The sequence below is a fragment of the Rhinatrema bivittatum genome, chromosome 6, assembly GCF_901001135.1.
Source record: "Rhinatrema bivittatum chromosome 6, aRhiBiv1.1, whole genome shotgun sequence".
Classification (NCBI taxonomy): domain Eukaryota; kingdom Metazoa; phylum Chordata; class Amphibia; order Gymnophiona; family Rhinatrematidae; genus Rhinatrema; species Rhinatrema bivittatum.
The window spans coordinates 324966506-324990595 of record NC_042620.1 but is presented as its reverse complement, the minus strand read 5'-3'; the positions used below and the strand labels follow the sequence as shown (position 1 = coordinate 324990595).

At 46.2% G+C, this 24090-nt stretch overlaps 1 protein-coding gene and 1 long non-coding RNA gene across 6 annotated transcripts in view; one reads left to right on the top strand and one right to left on the bottom strand.

Annotated features, from left to right (window-relative positions):
* Nucleotides 1–10455, bottom strand: part of COL4A5 (collagen type IV alpha 5 chain) — a 346840-nt gene extending 336385 nt beyond the window's left edge. For 2 of the 5 annotated variants that reach the window (XM_029607611.1, XM_029607615.1), the window contains exon 1: nucleotides 10073–10453. In XM_029607611.1, the coding sequence (XP_029463471.1) occupies nucleotides 10073–10195 (123 nt within the window). In that variant the 5' untranslated portion in view covers nucleotides 10196–10453. Of the gene's footprint in view, nucleotides 1–10072 lie in introns of all 5 variants that reach the window. The other 3 variants (XM_029607613.1, XM_029607612.1, XM_029607614.1) reach the window with 3 other exon arrangements.
* Nucleotides 10456–10508: 53 nt separating this feature from the next.
* LOC115094499 overlaps nucleotides 10509–24090 on the top strand; it is a 224520-nt gene continuing 210938 nt past the window's right edge. The window contains exons 1-2 of the long non-coding RNA XR_003857570.1: nucleotides 10509–11367; nucleotides 11465–11516. This is a non-coding gene — a long non-coding RNA (uncharacterized LOC115094499). The remainder of the gene's footprint in view (nucleotides 11368–11464; nucleotides 11517–24090) is intronic.

Genomic DNA, 24090 nt, shown 5'->3' with positions numbered 1-24090 from the left:
CAGGCGAGCAAAAACTGATCAACGGGCAGTAGGTCGCTGGATTACATTATACCCTGCTCATACGGTGGAGATATGCCCCGTAAGGGCTACAACAGAATACCTCAAGGTACGCCCACTGGGGGGGGGGGGCCCTTTCTAAAACACAAAGAGGGCAACGCGCTATCGCGTTACCAGTTTATCAGTATACTACGCAAAGGCTTGGGAAAGATAGGGGAAGACGCGGGAGAGTATCACACACATTCATTCCGAATAGGCGCAGCATCCTTCGCAAGCAGCAGCCGTTTAAGCGAAGATCAAATTAAGGCGCTAGGGCGGTGGAAATCCGGGAAATTCAAAACATACATACGGCCCAATAACCAGACAGCCCAATGAACAGTTTCACTGGGAAACATAATAAGCATATATTTACCGTCCTGTTACACATAACCGTTTTAATTTGTCTATCATAGACTCGGCAGCCGGGAGCGCGAAAGTGATATGGATCAGGGGGCACTCGTACATTTATTGGGCGCACATTAGAACCAAGAAAAAGACCTCCAGCGAGCAGATGGGCATACCTCGTAGCAAGGCCAGCATATTCTGGCTCGGCAACCGAGGGATGAGGTGGGTCCAACTAATGCCTTGCATCCTCCAATACGCCAGGCAACTACCTCAGCCGGATATTATCATCTGTCATTTGGGTGGTAACGATTTGGTCGCAGTCAAAAACAATTGACTTAATAATCACCATCAAGAAGGACTTGACTGCAATTAAGGCTTTATGGCCAGCTGTGGTATGGGTGTGGTCCCACATTATCCCCCGATTGGTATGGAGGGACGCAAGGTCACATAAAGCCATCGAAAAAAGCAGGCGCAAATTAAATAAAGAAGTGGGGACGTGGTTGAGAGCTATAGGGGGATATGTCATCAAGCATGATGATATTTCGCTCTCATGTTCAGGCATGTATAGGCCAGATGGGGTTCACTTATCAGACGTTGGGGTAGATATCTTCATCCTCGCTCTGCAAACGGCCACAGCAGCTTTAGTTAATTAGTGGGGGTAGGAAACAAATAAGGTTTTACTGTTTCCTACTTTGGCGGGTGCCCTCACCGGAACATAAGAGGATGTATAGCTGCATAGAGGGGAAGTTTTTGGTGTTGGGGGAGGGGGAAGGGGAGGAGCACAGCACCAAGGACTTTGCATAGGGGGAAAGCGGGGGCATGGATATAACTAAGCATGGCGGAGACCGAGATAATGGCCGGTCTGGGGGTGGCCCAATGAAGGCCTGGCATAAGCAATAACCGCGGCCCGCAAGGCCAGCATGGCGGAGACCGAGATAATGGCCAGTCTGGGGGTGGCCCAATGAAGGCCTGGCATAAGCAATAACCGCGGCCCGCAAGGCCAGCATGGCGGAGACCGAGATAATGGCCGGTCTGGGGGTGGCCCAATGAAGGCCCGGCATAAGCAATAACCGCGGCCCGCAAGGCCAGCATGGCGGAGACCGAGATAATGGCCGGTCTGGGGGTGGCCCAATGAAGGCCTGGCATAAGCAATAACCGCGGCCCGCAAGGCCAGCATGGCGGAGACCGAGATAATGGCCGGTCTGGGGGTGGCCCAATGAAGGCCTGGCATAAGCAATAACCGCGGCCCGCAAGGCCAGCATGGCGGAGACCGAGATAATGGCCGGTCTGGGGGTGGCCCAATGAAGGCCTGGCATAAGCAATAACCGCGGCCCGCAAGGCCAGGGGTGGGAGGAGGCGGCAGAATACTGCACGGAGCGGCAGTAGCCACGGAGGCGTTCACGGAGCGGGATGCCAGTGGCGGGTGTTCCCCTTCACGGAGCGGAAGGCGGGATTGGCATTCACGGAGCGGGGTGCCAATGGTGTACCACCTTCACGGAGCGGAAGGATGGAGGGCTGCCGTCTCCAAAAAAGCATTGGGGTGGGAAGAACAAGGAAGGTACCGGTGAGGGCGTGGCATTTAGCTAATGCCAATTGCGTTTAAGCTGCTGCAATATAAAGTAATAATGTTATAATGTTAATTTTGGCTGTGGCCGTTTCTTCCACTTAATAAAAGTTATCCTGGTTTACCTACTCTGTTGTCGCGTGGTCAAGGGTGGGAGGGGCGGTCGTCCGTGAGCTACGGCGTGCCAGAGTTACGCAATTTGCACTAACTTAGCTCTTCGCACAGGTAATTAGTGCAAATTGCGATACATGCTATATTAGCATAAAACACGCCCCTTTTGCTATCGCATGCAGTACTTACCGCATTTTGATAAATCCACCCCTAAGCTTGTTATCTGACCAAGTTATTTCCACTTTCAAACATACAACTTTTCAGTCCTCCTCTGACTTAATTAAGCTGCTTCAGAATGATCATTAACTCATCTACCCTTAACCTTACCTCTTCAGGAAACAGTTCTCTAAAATCATTCACTCTTATCACTCTCTCACTCCTACTACCGTATTTCACTGTTATTTCTCCCTTGTCAAAAGTATTTTGTCATTTTTTGAGGCCTATGAGTGGAGCTCTGAGACTGTCCAGTTCAGCCTCTGCTCTCTAAGTTGTTTTTTTGCCTTCCGGCATCACCAGATCACTGTGCACTGATCCTATCGGCTTCTTTTTTTTTTTCTAGTGTTGGCAAGGCGTTCCCTAAACCAGCATTGCTTAGCCTAAGTGCTTGGGTCACCTGTATAGAAGTTCTGACCTTTTTCTAGTGTTGTGTTTTTATTACAGCAATGCCTGACGTCTTAAATTGTACCCGGGCTTCAACCCATTCTAATGTTGCTGTGCTGAGCCGCTAGCGAAGCCATTTCCACGTCTCCCCCGCACAGAGCTTCGGAATCTCCAAGGTGGTCATGGGAGCCCTGGCTGGTCCACAAATTTGGGGGGGTGAGATGGACGCTACCATTTGTTATTTTTTTTTTCAGTCTTTTTAATTCAGAAAGGCAGACAGAATATTCTGCTAAACACAAAACAGGTCACTACTGGTTCCAAAATTCATCCCTTAGCCCAAGGAGGACACCTGTAATTATTCTTTAAAAATTCCTCATTTTCAGCTCCTCAGCAAGCTCTGGGAAGTGCTCCTCAGGGTCTCCTCATCAAAACTCCCCACTTTTTGATTGTTTTAAGGGGTCTTTAGCCCCGCAACAGATAAAGGTTCCCTCCCAGGCTGACACCGATTTTACAAAAGATGGGGGGGTTGGTCAGGTGGCCAGAATCTCCTAACCTGGCCATCACCTTTATTTCTTTTAAATTTGGTTTAATATTTCGCGGGCACAGCCTTCCCCAAGGCCCCAACACCGTTTGCCCACATTTTAAAAAAAACAGACCATGGCGATAAGGATCGGGCACAGCCCCGATCACGGTCCCGACCGGCAGAGGGATCAGGCAGCGGCCACGGCGAGGGCCGGTCAGCGTGTCCGAGGCTTCCCCAAGGCCCCCGACGTGACTCCGAGGCAGGACGGGTCAAGGAGGGAGTTAGTAGGCAACAGGAGGGCCTGGGCTCAGCAGCACTGAGTCGCTCCCTTCTCTCTCTCCCCCGCAGACCCGGCCTCCTCCTCTGCAGCTTTGCACCGCTCACTCGCGGCTCCCTCTCCTCCACGGCTCTGGACCTCAGGCTTTCCCCCGGGTATTTATTTAATCATTTCCGGGCTCCCTCTTACACAAGGATAGATTTTTATCCCCGTGAGCTATCCGGTAAGTCATTTGCCTCTCCCCAGTTAACAAAGTTTGCCACATAAGTGGGCCAAGACGCCTCAGGGCAGCCGCTTAAAGTCTGTTAGAAATGTGTTCGCCCTCCCTGGTCTCTGGTTTTACCAAAGTTGCTGGCAGCTTTCACTGCCCGAGTCATTTGGGTGAGGACATCCTGCTGCAAGCCCAATCTCTCTAACATCAACGTCTGCTGGGACCACTGGCTCACACGCTCCCCCCTCCCGACACGCCATACGCTCTCCCCCCCCCCCCCCCCTTCCCTGACATCCCAATGAGCTCTATAGGCTCATGGGGAGCCCCACATCTGGCTGAGAAAAAGTGGAACCCACAAGACAGCTGTGGATCCGTTTGAGTGGGTCCCTGGGTTGCGCCAAGAGATTTCAATTTTTAAATGACTACTGGCCTTGCACCACTTTTTGGAGCTATTGCTGCTCCTCCACTAAACACTTGTGAAAGTCTCTCCATGCTGTAAAGCTGGTCCTGGTTCCTTTAAAGTTTCTTTTTTCTTGCACAAGAGAAAAGAACAGGGGCCTACTGCAGAGTTTTCAACTCACTTACGCCAGGAATTCTCCCTGGTCTTGTACTGAAAAACAGAAGAAAAAGAGCAGGAAAGTAAAAAAATAATCCTCCCCTGGCTTCACCCCGACTGTCTCGCCCTACGCTTAGTACTCTCACAGAAAGACATGCATAAAAGCAGCAGACTGAGTCTCTCTGTCGCTGGGCTCCAAGCATCCCACCGCTGCAACCATCTGTGAGGATGCCAAGCTCCTTGGACACTCAGTCCCAGATTCAGCAGAGTCGTTGCTCTGAAGTAGCAGCTCTGTCCCTCTGCTGCTGCTTTTTCTCAGGAAAGGGCAAGGCGACGTTCTTTGATGCAGCGCATGCCTTTCCCCCAGGATTCATTAGGTTTTGTGTTTCAGGTTTCCCTCCTCTGCCCTAGTTACCTGTCAGGGCACAAAGAAGATACCCGTGTTTGCATGTTCACGCTCCTCGCACAGCGGCAGTACTGCGTACCTCAGTATCTAATGGAATCAAATTCATTATTAAATCCAAAAATAGCTTCACTTACAGCTATAAGCAATGGAGAGAAGCCTGTTTTGACCCAACTTCATAATTCTAAAATAAAGAGTAATAGATGTTTTTAATAGGAACAATAAGAACCATTTAGTCATTTAAGACAGATCATTCCTTTACCTTTTCAAAACCAGTTTAAAATTAGGCACTTTGCTCTTATTTACAATTTAAAGCGCATCACAACTTATTTGTAGTAACATCAAAGAGAATAAAACTTTGAAATAGGTGAACTGTAAATAATTCTAAATAAATATTAAAATGCTTTTAAAAATTCTGTTGACAGGAGTAAAATGTATAACTATGGAGGAGTGGGGGTTTTATAAAATACACACATCTACGCCAGTTTATATTTTGGCCTTCAGTGTAAAAAACTCTTTTGACAAGTCTCTAAAATGTATCACAGCACATCGCAAGTGTCTCATGCTCGTGGCCTAAGGCATAGGCCTCTAGCTGTCTTATACCAGCAGCAGCCAGCATGGGTTTTAAGGTGTCCCGCTATTGGCTAACAAACATGAGGTTTGCATTAGCATCCCCCATTCTCCTGCCCAAACCCAGGAGCTTTTCCATGGCCAACACTACAAAATTCCAAAAGGAAATGTCCCACCCAGATGGTGGGGTTTTCCAGGTAGACTACTACGGAGGTCACAGGGCAGCCCAAGTTATTCCAGTGGCCTCACATCCCGGCAGCCTATAAAAGCATTCAACACATCCGTTATTGTTTTAAATACTTCTCCAAGCTTGGATAATTTTCATACAATCTCTGCTGGATCTAGTTTACAAATGTGCAAAACTAATAACAAAAAATGCCAATCTAGTCATGCAGATCTGTGTGCATTTTTATACAAGTTTGTATTGCATTAACAGGTGCACTATGCTGCGTTTTGTACGCTTGTGCCACAAATCGTCCACACTGTGGATCATATGCGTAACTAATGTGGGCACTCGAAATAGGTATAGAGGAGGAAACAATATAATCTTCTTATTCAATAATCAAAGGATTGAGATCAATTGTTATGGTAATTTTAGTATATTTGCATTATACTGCCAGGGAACAGTTCTGAATATTTAATTTGAATTAAAAGGAATTTCTTTTTGGTGGACTGAAGATTAATTATGCAGAACCCAGAGTCTGAATAAAAGTAACAATCTGATGCAATGTGAAGTCTTGTAGATATTTAACGTTTTTATATACTGAGGTTCTGGTAACAATGTTACTAATCACTTTGGTTTACATATAACATAGAACAGACTTAACATGTTTGTCTTACAGAGAACAAGGAGGAGCGAGGAACTGGGATAAAGTATTAACTTAGATTAAATAACCTATGACATTAAGAAAAACATCATTATAAAATGAAATTTAACATATTAGTGATTGGGATCAATCATGTAACGAGTGGTCTATGATTATTAAGCAGTTGGTCGAACATTTGAGTTGGCCATGGAGGGAGAATGATTGGTAGAGTATAAACATATAAATACTGCAATGGTTCTCCTGTGCAAGTCAATTCATTTACCTCCATGGAAATAAAGAAGTTGAAAACTGCAGAATCTAGGGGCATTTCTAAGGTTCAGACAGTCCCAAAATTGAACCCTTCTAAACCAAAGTTGGGATGCCCTGCAGCCCCCAACATTCAGTAGACAAACACCATACCTGTCTTCAATCAGATCAGCACAATGGTTGCACTGCTGCCCACATGCACATGAACGGACAGACAGACAGACGGACAGACCAGCTCTGTGGATGCAGCAGGTACTTGGGCACTCCTAATATTAAGCAAACTCTTTCACTGCGTCCAGGGAAAGGTCATTTGTGTTGAATTTACTGCTCAGTGTCCTTTTTAAAAAGTTGGCTCCTGTGGCCGACAATAGGTGCTTTGCAGTGATAAACGCATGTTAAAAAAACAAAAAAAAGCGATAAGAGCGCTAACAGAAATCAAGAATGGACCATATGAACCCATTCAAATTAGTATTAACAACTGTTAGCCAGATGGGCTTGAGGAAAAACAACTTTTTACTGCAAATAGAGAGTGGATTCCCCCATTAGGATCCCATGAGTCCTTGCAAATGACCCAGAATAGCCATCGTGAAAGACAGGATGCTGGTCTGAGCCAGTATGGTGCTTCTTATGGTCAGAGAGTGGGACAAATGCAGACAGTGCTATGAGGGTTTCCCTGAATATATTTTTACGGACTTCTCCTAATGCCTGCTGAAATTGGTGCAAAAAATTATATATATATATATATATATATATATATATATATATATATATATATATATATATATATATATATATATATATATGCCTTAACCCCTGGTTTATCCCATTTCCTCTATTTACACTTTTGGGAATCTAAAGGCTCTGAAAGAAAGATGGTGGAGTGCAGAGTGAATGGCCCACAATGCATTTATAACTAGTGTCGGTTTATTAATTATCTACATGTTACACGTGATCAGACTATAAAGACATGAAAAAGTAAATCGTGCAGTACACACAGACATAACACATTAAGCTTAAAGTACATCTCAGTTAAAAAAAACAAAACAAAACCCAAATCTAGAGGAAAATTGGTTTAATAACATTTTCTCCAATGAACAGCATCAGAGGCTCAGTCACCTGTAAAACAATGCATTTGATTTGTTGACTGCAAAAGTCAGCTTAAGATTTATTTGTTTGTTTAAAAACTTTTCTATACCCTCGTTAAGTTACATACCATCACTGGTACTTGTTTAGAATGTATGACCCTGTACATTTACCAACATTAATTTATGTGCCTTGCTGTAAACCCTTGTGATGGTATAAAACTTGACGGTATAGAAAAGTTTTTAAACAAATAAATACATAAATCTTAAGCTGACTTTTGCAGTCAACAAATCAAATGCATTGTTTTACAGGTGACTGAGCCACTGTTGCTGTTCATTGGAGAAAATGTTATTAAACCAATTTTCCTCTAGATTTGGGTTTTGTTTTGTTTTTTTTTTAATGGAGATGTACTTTAAGCTTAATGTGTTATGTCTGTGTGTACTGCACGATTTACTTTTTCATGTCTTTAGTCTGATCACGTGTAACATGTAGATAATTAATAAACCGACACTAGTTATAAATATAAATTGTGGGCCATTCACTCTGCACTCCACCATCTTTCTTTCAGAGCCTTTAGATAAAATGCTTTGTGCTCATTCAGCTGCGTCTCAGAGGCCCAGGAAGACTTGCCCAAGCTCACCCCCGGTCAGTGGCAGAGACGGGTTTTGTACCCGTAATCCAGTGCTTCTGGATCAGTCGCGTGTTCCAAGCACTAGGACGTCCCTTCTCACACTTCAGATGGATGGGAGGGGAATGCCTAAGAGTCCTCAATCTGTTTTATTTTTATATAATTTTAGAGGGAAAACACATCTATTAGTGTCATTTAATGTACACCAAAAAGTGTAAAAAAAATAAAAATAAAGACAGAAGGCCTAATGCTAAGCTGCGTCTGGGCCCCTCCGACAGGTCACTGGACAATGAATCCTTCGAGGTCCTTCCCCTTCCCATTTGGGCTCGCAGACCGATTCAAAAAAAGATGGCACCGCACCCCCCCCATGGCAGCCCTGCACATAGAAGACAGACAGACAGACAGACTGCATTCTGAAAGTGTAAGGAGTTGTGATCTGCGCTATAGAAAACCCCAAATTAAGTAATAGTGAGAGAACCCAAAGGAGCTCAAAGCACAAATATAATGGAGCCAACTTTCTCGGACCCACGCAGGTCCACACACAGCTGTGAGCACAAGCGGATCCCCCTCCAAAAAGCAGTATCCCTGTGAGAGACCCCCCCACCCCCGGATGTGCCCTGAAAACGTGGGGTAGGTGAGACACCAAAAGCAAAGGTTCCTGGCGTGGGATGCGTGTGTGAGTGTAGGCGGGACACAGGCACGGCGATGTCATAAGTCCTCCCTTCAGGAAGCAGGATAAAAACCCCTGTCCCCGTCTCCTCCTCCTCAAAGGAAGGGAATCAGATTCTAAAATAAAACATTTATTATTATTACACCTGCCCCTTCTTTCTGTAGTTTTTGTATCTTGTAAAACTTTTCCATCTGTCTCAGCCAATCAAAACGTGGCCCGAATTAAAATGCCCCTTTTGCTGGTCTTGCAAACTAATCTCACTGGGAACAGTGAAGCCCCCTTACCACCGTGGCAGTGGTTCCCCTGGAGCACTTTGCACATCTGTGGGTGAGGTCTGGCCTCCCCTCTTACCAGGAGCACCTTAAGCTGCCATCTCTCTAAACCAACCCTGCCAGGCTGCTGCCTATCACCTTTCCAACACACAGCACCTCCGAATCAGCAAACCCTCTGTGACAGCTCAGGGTTTTAGCACCAGCAACTAGGATTTGCTGTTTTTAAGGCACAACAGAAAGAAATTACAGGAAATCCTAAAAAAAACCAACCTGAAACAGTTTAATTCTTCTTCATCACGACCTTGCTGCCCTAGCTCAGAGCATCCTGTTTGTGTTTCCTTCCCAGTCTTGTCCATCTGCCTTGAATATTGTAAGCTCCGAGGAGCAGGGACTGTCCCTTTATAGCGCTGCCTACATCTGATATGCACTATACAAATCATGATGGTGAAAGCGTTTCACGTCCATCCCAGGACCCATCCCTGACAAAGGTCCCCCTTTAAAAATGGCCAAGGATTCGGGGGCAGAGAGGCAGTCAGATTATCCACCCAAACTGATTTAAGAGACTGCTCCTGCCTCTGTGCCGCAGCATCCCTGGATGGAGCAGACACACAGACAGACAGACACCCATCCCCAAAGCCTCTCCAGGTCGGTTCCACCACTGGAAAAGGATGAAATGACCATAAATAAATAAAGATAAAGATTCCAGGAGGCTGAACATGTCCGTCTCAGCAAAGTTTTCGTGCAGTCCTCACCAGCCCCCCCCCCCCAATGATCAAATAGATACGCAGGATGTGTTAAATGCATTTTCAATGTAGGGGGAGGACATGAATACGTCTAAGTCTCACATGAAGCACTTAAATTAAAAAATAACTCCAAAAAACAATGCAACAAGAAGTCTTTTATAAGGCACTGTCTCATTAACAAATGCACCATAAATAGTCCTTCCTCCTAAAACTATACCGCACACGTTGCAGCTCTAACGCCCTATTTTTAAACACGTTCAAGTTCCCTAATGCTGGAAGCACTCGGGTTTTGAGTTACAAGGTTTATAAATACAAAGTAGGAACTAACAAGCAAGTCAAGAGTTTCCGAGAGCAGAACGGAGCCGTTCCCAGCTAAAATCCCCCCATCCCGAGCTCCCGGTACTCACGGCAGCCTGCGCGCCCTGCAGCCGCAGCAGGAGCAGGAGCGCGCCCAGGGAGCAGGCGGCGGCGACGCCGGGCAGGCAGCGGCAGGCGAGAGGCTTCATCCTCCGGGCGGGCTCCGGTCCCATTCAGCAGCAGCAGCAGCCCAGGCGGGGGGCAGATCCTGGCATCGTCTCGGGCAAACGCCCCTTGCAGAGCAGCCCCTGGGAGCCCGCGATCCTGCAAGCTGCGCGCGCCCCAGAACTTTCCCCCCGCTGCAGGGACCTGCGAACTTATCCCGCGGACTACTTTGGCGGTATCCTTCCGCGCGCGCGTGCCAAAGCAACCTGTAGTGCTGGGAGGGGGCCGGCGGAGGGGAGGGGAGGGGAGGGACGCCCAGCCTCTCCCCCCCCCCCCCCCCCCCTCAGGGGGGGGGGGGCGCTAAATGTGGCTTCTCTGCAAACTTTCCCTGCTCCTTGAGACGGATCACTGTCGTCCCCCCTTCTCTCCGGACACTGGAGACCAATATTTGTTCCTTTCAGAAGCAATTAGGCGCCTTGGGCTGAATACACAAGCGCGTTCCCTCGCTAGCTCTGCCCGGCCCTAACTTCATGCTGCCAAAGCAACTTAAACTATGTCTCCTTCCTGCTAGACACGGGAAATTATTAATAATAATAATAATAGAAGAACCTGTGCACTTTGCCAGTCTTTACGTTTTGCTTTCACCTGAAGCCCAACTTTTACTGTTAGGCAAAATGACCACGAAAAGCTGCGGCGTTCATCCTTGCTCTGCCCCCGAGCCTCTTTTAACCCCTAAATTACTGATAAAGGAAAGGGTCCCACTTATTTAGGGTTAGAAAAACTACAGCTTTCAGGGATGCACACTGCAGTTGCCCCTCAGCGGAATTGCACTGCGGGCAGCTTAAAATAACCTGCGGGGCCCGAGGCTGGGACTTGTCTTTGCCTGCATTTCCGAGAGGAGTGAATGGCGAGCCTTAGAATAAGGGCAGGTCCCCTTTAAAGTGAGTGCAAGTCCCTGCTCTGCCCGCGCGGGCCCTCTTTCGGCGGAGGGGGCGGTGATTGACAGCCGCGCGGGCCCCGCCCTTTCCGCAGCCGCGCGCTGGGCAGGACTTGGAGCAGCTCCAGGACGTCTCTCGGAGCGGGGCTCCCCTCCCCAGGTACTTTCCTGCTCTCTCCCCCCCTTGCTTGGGGCTGCCCGTACCTTTCCCTCCCCTCCACTCACATCTTGCATTGGTCGCTCCGGCGTTCAATGAGCGGAGACCCCTGGGAGCGGCTGGAGGGCACGGAGAATGGCGAGGGGGTGAGTCCTTTGCCTTTTCTGGGGGGCCGGAGGCGCTTTGCATGCTCCGTGCTGAGCAGAGCTCGGGCTAACCTTTCCTTTTCTCCGGCTGTTGCAGGACCTGGCTGCTTCTGCTGACGGTCTGCCTGACCCTGAGCCCGGCGCAGGCGGTGAGTTTGTGCGCCTTGTGATCGATGCTGCTTATCTGCAGGGCACGGTTCGGCTGTGCAGCTGATGCTGCATTAGCATGAGGACAGACAGACAGACAGGGAAGCAGCTGCAGAGTTTTCTGCCTCTAGGACTATCTTTCGGAGTTCTTTACTCTGCTTGCCTGTTGCATGGATAATGTGACAAGCCCCTGCCTACCTGCCCAGAGATGTTCTGTTTCCAAATCCCGTGCCAACACCACAAGGAAAGGCGGCGTTTCCCCCACCCCCAAACTTTCTTCTTGTTTCTCTGCAGCTTAACAGTAGAAAAACGTGCTAATAACCTGGCATTTGTCTCCTTATGAGTTTAAACAACACAAACTGCAATCGTTTGCTATTTTTCTGCATAGTCTGATTTGTGCTAGGAGTCGAGCTTTCTGGTGGCCAAGATTCACACGCGTGCTCTGTATCGAAGTAACCAGATGACGGGTCAGTCAGCAATTCACAATAGTTGTTACTTTATTCTGTTTGTAAGTTGCCTGTAAAGGTCTGAATCCTATTACGGAGGCCACTTTGCTTCTTACTGCCCGGTGCTGGCTTAGGCTGAAATGAAAGCAGCAATCTGTGCAGCTGCTGAAGTCACTGAACACTAATTGCCAGCAATGAGAGGAAGTTCAGGCTCTCTGCATGCTTGTGACACACGTACACCCTGTAATGCTTAGGTAGCCACTGCTGGCTCTAGATAGCCAAGGACATATAGCACAGCTGCTGCTCTTGGCCTCTCTAGTTTTATTTGAAACAGGGGTCCCATCTTTTAGCCATTGGGAGTCCTGTGGTGAGGGACAGTGGGAGGTGGGACACAGTCCAGGGTAATTAGCATACCAGGTCCAGGTGGGAGAGAGAGAAGAGGTAATAAAAGGTCCGGGTCAGGGGGTAGGCAGACAGAGGATTGGGAATCCTGGCTGTTCCCTTTAGTATAAGGTCCACTCGAGCATTGCTTGTGAGGAGTGTGGGGCTCCCAGTCTAGTACCAGCGAGGAGATCCGAGGCACCAATGAGCTAACCTGGTCCAGAATAAGGGAAACAGAACTGTAGCTTGGTGCACAGCAGCTGGATATCAGGCATAAAGTAATCCTCCTCATTCAGAAACAGGATCTGTAAGAATGGGATTATTGAATGTGGCGCACAGATGTGTGGAACTGGAGCAGCACAGTGTAAGACTGGACAGAGTGTGGGGGTTTTCCGTTATCACCTGAAGTTACAGTCTCAGTGCTTGCAAGTAAAATCAGTGGAGTGGTAAAGTCTGTGATGAAATAAAGAGGAAGCAGATAAAGTCGGAGTCTCAGGGCAGAGGGTGCTCAGAAGGGGAGGAGGCACAGGACGACCTGGGACCTGATAGAGGTGCAGACCAGGGTCCGTACAGCGATTCAGTCAGATGCCGAGCAGCAAGGGACCAGAGAGGCAGACGGACACAGGCCAGAGAGAGAGATGCAGCAGGGATGCTACATGCTGACCAAATCCTGCTAGGCAGCGGTGCCGAGGGAACCTTGCTGACCCAGAGATCAGGTGGACCGCAGGAACGGTGAACACGAGTGTGGCGTGTGCATGTGCGCAAACACGCACAAAAGCTGGAGGGGGGAGGGGCGGGATACGTGTAAGATTGTCCTCTTTTGAAAGAAAATGCTGGAGATCCATGTAAATAGGTAAGTTTTACAAACATAGTTTGTACTAATTTGTTTAATATTTGAGCAAAGATGTGCAGGTATTAGTAGTGAATTGTGGCAGCAGGTGGAATGGACGTTGGCAAACAGGAGCAGTAAAGCAGATAATCTGAATTTGCTCGTAGAGAGAGTGCATTATATCAGAAGAGATACGGCTGCATGCTAATGAATGGGCTCCCCAGCAATAACAAACTGCACCTTTTTCTAAAAAAAAAAAAATCTGACTAGTAAATTTAGCAGTTAGGGTTTGCATGAAGTATCTGATAACACCCAGCACCCTGGGGTTTGTAGTTAGGGAGAGAAGTTGTCTGTGTATATAGACAGATAAATAATATCTAACATCATGTGCCGCATACAGAATTTATAGTTAGGATGAGATATATGCCTTATCAACATTTTACTAAGCTTGCCTACAAGTCGTGTCCTTCAAAGACTTAATTGAAATAGCAAGAGAATAACCAGAAAATAATAGTTCAGTTAAATTGTGACTTAAAGGGGAATGTATTTTTAAAGTTTCTGGAGGAGACTGATTTAATTTAGAATGCCAATAGTCTTTCAGTGAGTTAGTTTAAGGATGGTTTCGGGACAGAAAACGTTTGCGCCTCTTAAGGATTAAATAGATTGGGAGTCGGGCATTTCATTAACTATTGGGCCGATACAATACAGTGCGCTCACCCGAGTACACTGTTTAACCCGTGGTTGGACGCACGTCCACAACCCCTTATTCCATAAGGGGATTAGCGCGTCCAACCCCCTGCAAAACTAATATCGCTCATCACGTGCAAATGCAGATCCAAAAAGAAAATGTGCACCCGACTCGCATATTTTTACACCCAGAAATTAACACTTGCCCAGAGCTGGCGTTAATTTCTGAGCAGCCAGAAAAAGTGTACAGAAAAGCAGAAAATACTGCTTTTCTGTGCATCCTCTGACTTAATATTGTGGCAATATAGGCCCAGGTACGCGTTTACATTTCAGCCACGGCAGCGTCACTGAGGGCTCTCGGGCTGATGGGGATAGACCGCAGTGCAGCAGGGAGTAAAGCCTAGTGTCCCTATCCTCTGACTTAATGTTGTGGCAATATAGGCCCAGGTACGTGTTTACATTTCAGCCAGGGCAGCGTCAATGAGGGCTCTCGGGCTGAAGGGGATAGACTGCAGTGCAGCAGGGAGTAAAGCCTAGGGTCCTTATCCTCTGACTTAATATTGTGGTGATATTAAGTCAGAGGAACCAAGAAGTATTAAAAAAAAAAAGTGTGCCAGCAGTCAGGTTAGGGAAATGGATGCTGAATTAACGAGCGTCCATTTTCCTAACTCGCTGACAGCCGCCTCTCCTGGATGCCCGCTGCCAAGGAGGTGCTAGGGGCACACCTTTGGCCCTAGCACCTCCTTGGCAGCGTGACTGGGCGTGAGTTAGGAAATAGGGCACTCAACACTGAGTGCCCGTTTTCCGTGCGGCTTTATAGATCGGCCTGAGAGAGAGAGTTACTGCCTCCTTTCAGTCACATTGGTCGGGCAGGAAGTCAGCTCCTGGAAAAACAAAAGGTTGAGATTACGCAGTTCTCTGAGAGATGCAGGAATGTTAAGGTGGGGGAGGCTCACAATATGCAATAGGAGCTAACACATGAGAGTGGAAATGACTCTCATACAATAGTAAAACTAGAGTAATGCTAACCTGGCGTGAACATTGATTTGGACATGCTGGAGGGATGCAAGAGTCAGAAACCAACTGCAGTGTAAAAAGGTATAGATGAAGTTAAAAGGAAGCCATGGAATTTATCAACTAAATGAGTTGGGGGGGGGGGGCAGACAGTGAGGTCTGCAGACCACTGATGAACCAGAGGGTTCAAAGAAAAAGTAATTAACAACTACTTGTAAAAGAAAATCCAGAGTCAAGAGGCCCACATTCCAGCAAACAATTCATTGACAGTATGCTAAAGTCTGCCGGGGACACCGGAGGAGATCAGGATCGAATGATAAAAGGTTGGGAACTAGGGATATACATTTATTTTAAACAAATGAGTAAAATGCTACAAGTGAGGCAATTTTAAGTTCATATGAATGGAACAAACCAAAAATTGACTTCAGTCGAAAATGTCCAAACATTTTCAGGGATTTTTGTATTTGTGCGTTAAAAAGAAACGAAAAAATTGGGCCTCTAATGGGACCAGGCTTTGGCCTAGTTCTGTCCCCAGGTCCTGGACTGGGACCTGACCCAAAGCTGGGTCCTGTTGCTGAGGCCTAGGCCCAATGCCAGTGCCTAGCTGGACGCCAGGTCCTTGCCAAGGCCAAGCCTTGAGTCCTAGACCCAGGTCCAGTCCCAGAGCCTAACCTGTTGTTGGATCTGTTGCCAAGGCCTGAGGCCTAGACCCAGGGCCTGTCCTGAGACCAGGTTACGACACTGAAGCCTAGGACTACGGCCAGGACTGGTCACGGCCAGGTGCCATCTCTGGGGCACTGCTGAGGCTGGGTCCTTTCACTGGGGCACAGGCCCAAGGCCTAGGCCCATTTAAGACCAGATCTGTCACCAAGGTTTAGGCACAGAGGCCCAGGACCAGACCTTCTGCAGGTCTTCATTCTTCTGTTGATGAAAAATGATGCCGTCCAGTGGAAGGACGTGCCTCTACCATATTGGTGTATGGCTGTTGAAATGTATGGCTGTACACCAATATGACTCCATCCGGTTGGGGGAAGGTGTCCCAACAATGTCACTGAGGCACGTTCTTCCACCAGACGGCATCATTTTTTGTTGACAGAGGAAGAAGAAAGAAGACCTGAAGAAGTTCTGGGCCTCGGTAATAGGACCTAGCCTCGCATCTGGTCCAGGCCCAGGCCTTGATGGTACCTGGCCTTGAGCCTAGTTTCGGCAATGGGACCCTGCTTTGAACAGACCCCAGTGTTGAGTTCAAGCCTAGGCTTTAGCAACGAGACTTTGCCTTGGGCCAATACCAGGCATCAAGTCTAGATCTATGCTCTGGGCCCAGGCTTAGGCCTGGGCCATGGTGATGGGACCTGGCCTCGGGTTGTGCCCCAGTGTCAAATTTGGACCTCGGCTTGGGCCTAGGCGATTGGACGGCATCAGCAGAGCCTTGGTATCTGACCATCTCCCATTGACATTCATGAAAAACAAAAAAAACTGAATGGAATGAAGGAACAAATATCTTTTTTTCATTTCAGACAAACCTAATGAATGACTCTGAGCTATAAAATGAATGAACAACCCAAAATACATTTTTTAACCTTGCACACCCTTTGGGAAGTATTTCTCATGCAATAAGGAAAACCAGCTGGCCTGGAAATTTAATGTAAAGCAGCATTTGATGTTTGAAGCCCTTGGGGAAGAGCAATTAGCTACTTTGAGGGCACCATTCTTTTAACTCAGTGTAGGCAGGCAATCAAGTTGTGCCGATGGCTAGTTATTATTTAGGAAAAGAATTTGGACACATTCTGAATGCAATTAGATTTGCAGTGAGGAGGGGGCATCCCCTGCTTGGTGAGCGTTTAATATGTGGGGACCTTTCTTCCCTGGGTGAGGAAGCCTTGCACGACTAACGGAAGACCTGCTGCTAGTGGAGGAGAGAACATTATGTACAGTATATTTCATAAATAATCATACTATTATAGGTACAGAGAAGGAGATGTATATGCATACATACAGTATGTGTATAATGCACATATTCCTACTTAGGTACGATAATCAACCTACAAGGGTTTAATTGGTCTTTTTCAGAGTTGGGGGCTGCAAGTTAGCTACAGTGGGGGATGGGGAGTTCAAGCTGAGGGCCTTTTAGCTGGGTACACAATAGCAATCTACATCCTACATGTGAGATAAACAGAGGTGCTTAAATTCCCTTCCCCACATTCCAGCAGGAGGTTACAGCTGCTGTGAGAAATGGGATTGACATGCTTTAGAATAACTGCACTCTTTACAGCAAAATGCTATGTGCCGACATGTTTCCAGTTACAGTACCTTCCTGCGGGTAATCTGACATCTGAGCCGTAAGGATCGCAGCTTGGTGATGGGGTCTGGGACACTGAGTCAAAAAGCAGAATGTTAGTGGGAGGTCTAAGAGAAAATTCAATTATTTGGCTACATGTAGAGCATCATAACCACCCAAGAGGGGCATCAGTCCATTCTGATCAATGTTTTAGCCACTGGGCTACGTTGCCACTCCCAGAAAAGCTGAGAGAAGTTTGAATAACTTGACCTTATGTAGGTTATGAATCTTATTGCATGTTAATTATGTATTTTATTGTAAATTACTTTGATTTTATTTTGAAAGGTGGTATAATAAGGCATCAAACTAACCTGAAGTGTCTTAATCGTATTTCGATGTGACTGTTCACTACCAGCACATCCCTTTCTCTGGCACTGAGCTGTGAGTTGTGGTCCTGGTTTCTAGCATTAACTCACCAATCTTAAATGCCCCCCCAAAACTACCACTTTCTGGGTAAATGTATTTTATATAATATTTCCCCCATCTCAGGGCCCTCTCCAGGCCACTCCATCATAACTTTTGAAAATGTTTGTTAAAACTTTGTTCTTTCTATCTATTAATTTTATTAAATATTTATTTACCGCATATCAATATTTCTAAGTGATTTCCAGATTTTACATTCATAAAATCATTGGATCGTTGGTGAGAGGTTTGCAGAGAGTAAGAGCGCTGCATGGCGTCTGGAAAACTTTTGCCTTGATAGATGATTTTCAGCTAATGCGGTATACCGACTGCTCTAAAAAGAACACATCCCCTGAAGAAAGGTTCCGGTGTGAACCAGAAACGTAGCTACGTCGGGTGGATTAACATCTTCAGATAAGTCGGGACTTTGAAATTACATTGAAGGAGGCATTCGAATTTTATAAATAATAGTTTAAAAAACTGGTTTTAAGGGATATAAAAAAAATTGTGTTGCAGTTTTCACTAGGGTTTGCACAGAATTTGAAAAAACCCATAGGTGGAGGAGGATTGGTTGATGATTATACTTGAAAATCTAACAGACCTTATGCTGGGCTGAGAAACCTATATATGAAACCCTTCCTCTACCTTTTCAAAAATTTTGTTGTTGAATTTTTGGGTAACGTGCAAGTGTTTCATGACACTTTGCAGTTCACCTTTCAAAAAAATATGTAAATGAAGACTTGATTGTGAGCAAAGAATCATTTTGGACATTTGGTAATAAATTGAAATTCACTGGGGGTTTGTTCATAAACTAGATTGTCATTTTGTTAAATACCCCAGAAGATTTGGGTGCTGTTTTGAGGTTTGGCCTTTACAAACCGACATCGAAATTTTAAATTTGATCTGCTCTCTTACAGGTAACCAATGAAACTTAAAAAAGCTGGAGTCATATGTTGAAGGTTTAGGGTCACGGATACTATTTTGGCAGCTTAAGTTCTGGATACATTTAAGGCCAGTTTGAGGAAGGCCTACATAGGGAGAATTGCAGGAATCTAGGGATTGTCGTGACCAAGGAATGGACATCAGTCTTTAAATCATCTTCTTTCAGATAAGATAAGATCAGTGGTTCTACTGATGCTGTGTCATGGTCACCTATGTCTCTTCCAGTGACCCTGTCGCTTCTGTTTCAAAAAGGAATATATGTGAGAGTTATGGACAGCTGGTTTTAATCACCTGTAACACCACCTTCCTATTTCCCTAATCTGACCATTATCCAACACACCCCTCCCTGCTCCTGCATATATGTCTTTAAAAATAGGTATTAAAAACATTCGGGACCCTCATAGCCCCACAAAGCACCTTTCTGATATGTCCAGGGTAATTACGTTCAATGATAAAATCCATACAGAAGGCAAATATTTAAAAATTGCAAGCCCAGAAAGATGACTCCAACATAATTTTTTTTTGTTTCTTTTTTTAACTCATAGAAGTTGGATGTCAATATATTGAATTCATCAGGTAAACTAGGCAAAGGCTAGTTTTAATAGCTTTTCAAAAGATGCATAAGAGAGCAGGGAGGGCAACGTGGCGGTGTTCAGGGCATGAGGCAAAAAAACCCCAAAACTTACGAACGCCCCATTAAGGCAGCCAGTGGGGCATTCACAATAAAGAACGTAATGGAAGAAGCCCTCGGGGAGGAGACCTGTGACAGCAAGCACTCGGGGAGGAGGAGGAGGATGCTTAGGCAGCGGGGGATAGCTCGGAGGCTGGGCAGTTTGGAGCAGCATTCCTAGTCCATGTTCCTTAGGTCACTTAGGGTTAGCGAGGGGGTGCCAGCAACCCGTGATTTGGTGCTTTCAGAAGGGGATGTGCGTTTGGCTGTAGAGCAGATGGAGGTGCGCCTGCGACAGTCCAGGTGTAGTTGCTTCTCTGGCCAAGAAATTGGGTATGGAGGATAAGAAGAGTCATCCAAATGGATGGTGGAAGTGGGACACATTCAAAAGCTATGGGAGGGGTGAGCAGTACTGGCAACGAACACGTTTTATCTTAATAGCAAGGCAAAGAACAACTTGCGACCATCAGCCAAAAAAATGGTGCTGATTGTAGATCCCTCCTTTATACGTTGGGCCAGGGAAAGAGCATCGATGAGATCGGGTGGCAGAGCGTTGGGCGTACCTCAAGGAAAGGCAATCACAAAATGGATGGGCAGAGAGGTAGGAATGGGAGCAGCTCCCAGGGTGCGTTGTCATGCATTGGGGGTGAGGGAGGTAACTATGTGCAGAGCCGTGGCCAAGCCGTTTGGCACCTATGGGCAAGTGAAAAAGTGCGCCCTCACCATGAACAACACACGCACCACCACGAGCTGGGAGACTCTGAAATGTAGGCAGCTTCATTTTAATTTTGACCCAGCAGTTTCCTCCTCCTCCTTAGGGTTTCCAGTTCAATTGGACCCAGGATGGGGATCCTGGCACCATAAGCTTTATTTATAAAAATGTATAGCCCGCTCTGTGTACAATTCTAGGTGAAATGCAAAATTACATACATTTAAGGCTGAATTTTTATCCCTCTGCGCACGCAGGGGTTCAGAGGGCTGTGTTCACTGATGAATATATTCAAAAACAAAAATGCATTGTATTGTCTGTTATATTGGGCACGCGTCAGAGTGACCGCCTGTCGCATATGTTGTTGTATTCAAGTTTAATAAAAAAAAAAAAAAAGATTTCTGGCGGGAAGAGGAGGTTCAGGGGGGGATGGAGGGGGCAGTCGCCACTAGTTTGTCGGGGGAGGGGGAGGCAGCCCAATAACTTTTGTGTCAGCACCAGGACCCACACCGGCCCCTTCCTAAGTTGTTACCAAGGTTTGAGGGGCGTGTTGACCTTACTGTGGGAGGGAGGGGATTGCCCCACTGGTACTGTTTGTTCTTTATAAGTGAGGACAGCACTATGTAACCAGATAGCTGTAAAAGATATTCGGATAAGTAACACCAATATCTGGTCACATAAGGCCGGATAACTAAAAACCTATCCGGCTAAATTCAAACGTAGCCCGGTAGGTTTTTAAGTTACCCGGCTATAGGTAGCTGGATAACCTTAGGTTGGTACATTCAGCGGGACATTTCTCCTACTGAATATATGGGACAAGTTATCTGGCTAATTTTAACCAGACAACTCTCCCACTAACTGGCCTAGTGAATATGGACCTCTGTATTTACACACTCTGTTATAGTGGTGCAACCCTGCAAAAATGACTCTTGGAACTCATGTGGTATTAAGCCTGTCATAACGCGTGTTGGGTATGGGCTTGTCCCCAAGAACACTGAGTAAACTGAATTACAATACAGTAAACCTACTATATCAAAACAGCACTAACTGCCAGCACTCAAACAGTAACAACTCTACTTGTGAAAACACAACAATGCAAAATATTACACCAGGTCCTGGAACACCAGTGCACCTTTTATTAGGAAAACAGAACAAGCCAAGCTACTACAGATCCCTACACAGAAACTACAAGCTAGAAGAATCCCTCATCTTGGTCATACATGCAGAACACAGTCTCAAATAAAAAATAAAGAGACCATAAAATACAAATAGAAACATGCAGACTGGAACCCACAACAAGCCAGACTCTGTATGAAGTGCAACAATGGAAAAACAGAAACATCACCAGTCATCATAAAACAAAATTAAAACATTAATCATAAAAAATAAATATTTCAAAATAGTTAATGAATAGAATATCCAATAATTAAAAACTCATAAAATATTTCCCTCCAAACGTCAATAAAATATTTAAAAACAGCAGCCACATCAAATAACACCCAATAATTAAAAAATGTAAGAATTAAAAAAATATCCTCTCAATACCTGGCAATTTGACTTCCAGATGCCCTGATATTATCATGGATTAACATGCTCAATCTCACACATACCCACACATACTTGCTCTCTGCCACACTTAATCTCATACACACACACACATTTGCTTTCTGCTACACTCAATCATGCATTCATGTGCACACGCAGTCAATCTCTGCCTCACTTAATCTCATGCACCCACAGGCACTTGCTCTCTGCCGTGCTCAGTCTCACACATACTCAATCACAGACGCACACATTTGCTCTCTGTCATGCTCACTTGCACACACGCTCTCTCTGCTCTACTTAATCACATACACACACCCAGGGGCAGCTCAAGGCAATCTGCTGCCTGAGGTGAGGGATGAAATGGTGTCCTCTCCCCTGTGGTGAGGCACTGGTGAAATCACCAAGAGGTTGGGAGAGGGGCCCCCTTGGAGTCTGGCCCTTTTGATGATTTTGTAATGGTGTTGAAGAACTTACCCACTCCTCGGAGCAGGAGCGAGTTCCACGCCATTTTGAATACCGGCAGCCGAGGGTGTGAGTTCAGGGGATGGCTCCCGGACCCCCCGCTGGACCACCAGGGAGTTTTGTTAAGTCTTGGGGGGGGGGGGGGGGGTTAGGAGGGTGGGGGGTTGTACTTAATTCAATTTTAGCTGGGAAACGAATAAGAATTAACGCATGTACGTATCAGGGGGGAGGCCCCCTTGCCGAATGTAAACATATCTGCGCCCCCCCCCCCCAACGAATACGAATCCCGAATGCAACGTATGGCGTCCCTCTGCACATCCCTAGTATTAGGCCCATGGTAAAGTGCACTGGATGTGGACTTGGCCCACAGAAAGCCAGAAATAAACTGAACTACAATTCCAATATCGTAAGCCTTCCATATCATAACTGCCAGCACTCAACCTATGAAAAAACCCTACTGCAAATATTACACCAGGCCCTAAACACCATTACCCCTCCTATTAGGAAAACAGATTAACGCCAGGTTGTTGTAAATCCCTACACAGAAACTACATGCTGGCAGATACCTAAAGCCTCAGTCACACAAGCAGAACACAGGCAGACTCTCACCAAATACAGAATAAAGAGACCATAAAATATAAACTGAAACGTGCAGACAAAACTGAACTGGAAATCACAAGAAGCCAAACTCTGTAAGCAATGCAGACACAATCAAGAAATATAAAACATTAAACAAATCAATAAAAAGAAAGTCAAATCTGCTGATGAATACATCCAATAATTAGAAACACATGAACATGTTTTTAAAATTACCAAACACTAATAAAATATTTCAAACAGCAGATACATCACATCCAATAATTAAATCCAACAAGGATGAAAAACTCCTGCTCTCCATACCTGGGAATTTTAGATTTCCAATCATCCTGAGATCGTCATGGATTGGAGGAGGGTGCACAAATTTTAGCCCCTCTCGCGCACACATCTACAGGCACTCTCACACACAGGCAGCACAGACAGTCTCTCTCTCTGACATCCACACAGGCAGAGGCACTCTCTCTCACAGTCACCAACACATGCACCCTCTCATAAACACAAACACTCATACCTTCTCATATACATACACACACACACACACACTCTAATACATATACAAACACAGGCACCCTCTCATACACACTCACCCTTTCATATACACAAACACCCTCTCATATACATGCACACTCACACACACCCTGTTATACATGTTCACCCTCTATATATTCTCTCACACACCCTTTCATACACACACTCATACACACTCACACACACTAGCACCTTCTCACTCATATACACAAACACGCTCTCACAGTCTCTCTTGCACATAAGTACTCACTCTTACAGGGTCAGTCTCTCGCTCTCTCACACACACATTTTGGACTTCTTTTCCAGCTGCACAGCAGGGCCACTTCCACTCTGGGTCCTCCCTTTTACTGGTGGGGAGTGGGAACTCCACCAACATGTCACTGCTCTGCGCCGCCAGCACCACAGGTTATCCTGCTGGCGCTAGTGTTGGCCTGAATACAGAGTGAGGCGATCATGGCAGGAAGGTCAAATCTTGCCACCTGAGGCAGCTGCCTCACCCTGACTCGTAGAACTGCCCTTGCCACATATCTATCTCTCTGCCATATTCGATCGCTCACACAAATACTCTGTGCCATGCTCAGTCACACAAGCACATAGACCTCTCACTCTCATCTCCCCTCTCTGGAAGCACAAGGAGCAGCAGGAGTCTCTGGTCCTAGCCTCAAGTCGGTGCTGCTCCTCCTCACTGAAGCTGCATCATTGCATGCAAATCTCTTCCTTGCATATTCATTAGGGATATCCTGAAAACCCGACCAGTTTGTGGCCCTCGAGGACTGGAATGGCCCACCCCGGTATAGAATTCAGAAGATCAAGAACAGAGGGAACAAGCAGAGATGGAGAATAAATCTAAACAGAGACAAAAAACTGATTGGCAAATTGGTTAACTTAATTTTGCGCATGGTTTGCATATGGACTTTCTGTATTAATTCATTTAGCGCAAGCTTCAGCCAAGCCAGACTCCCTGTCTCTGTTTGCTTATCAGCCCTACCGCTGATATTACCTCACACTTACATCCCACAGACCCTC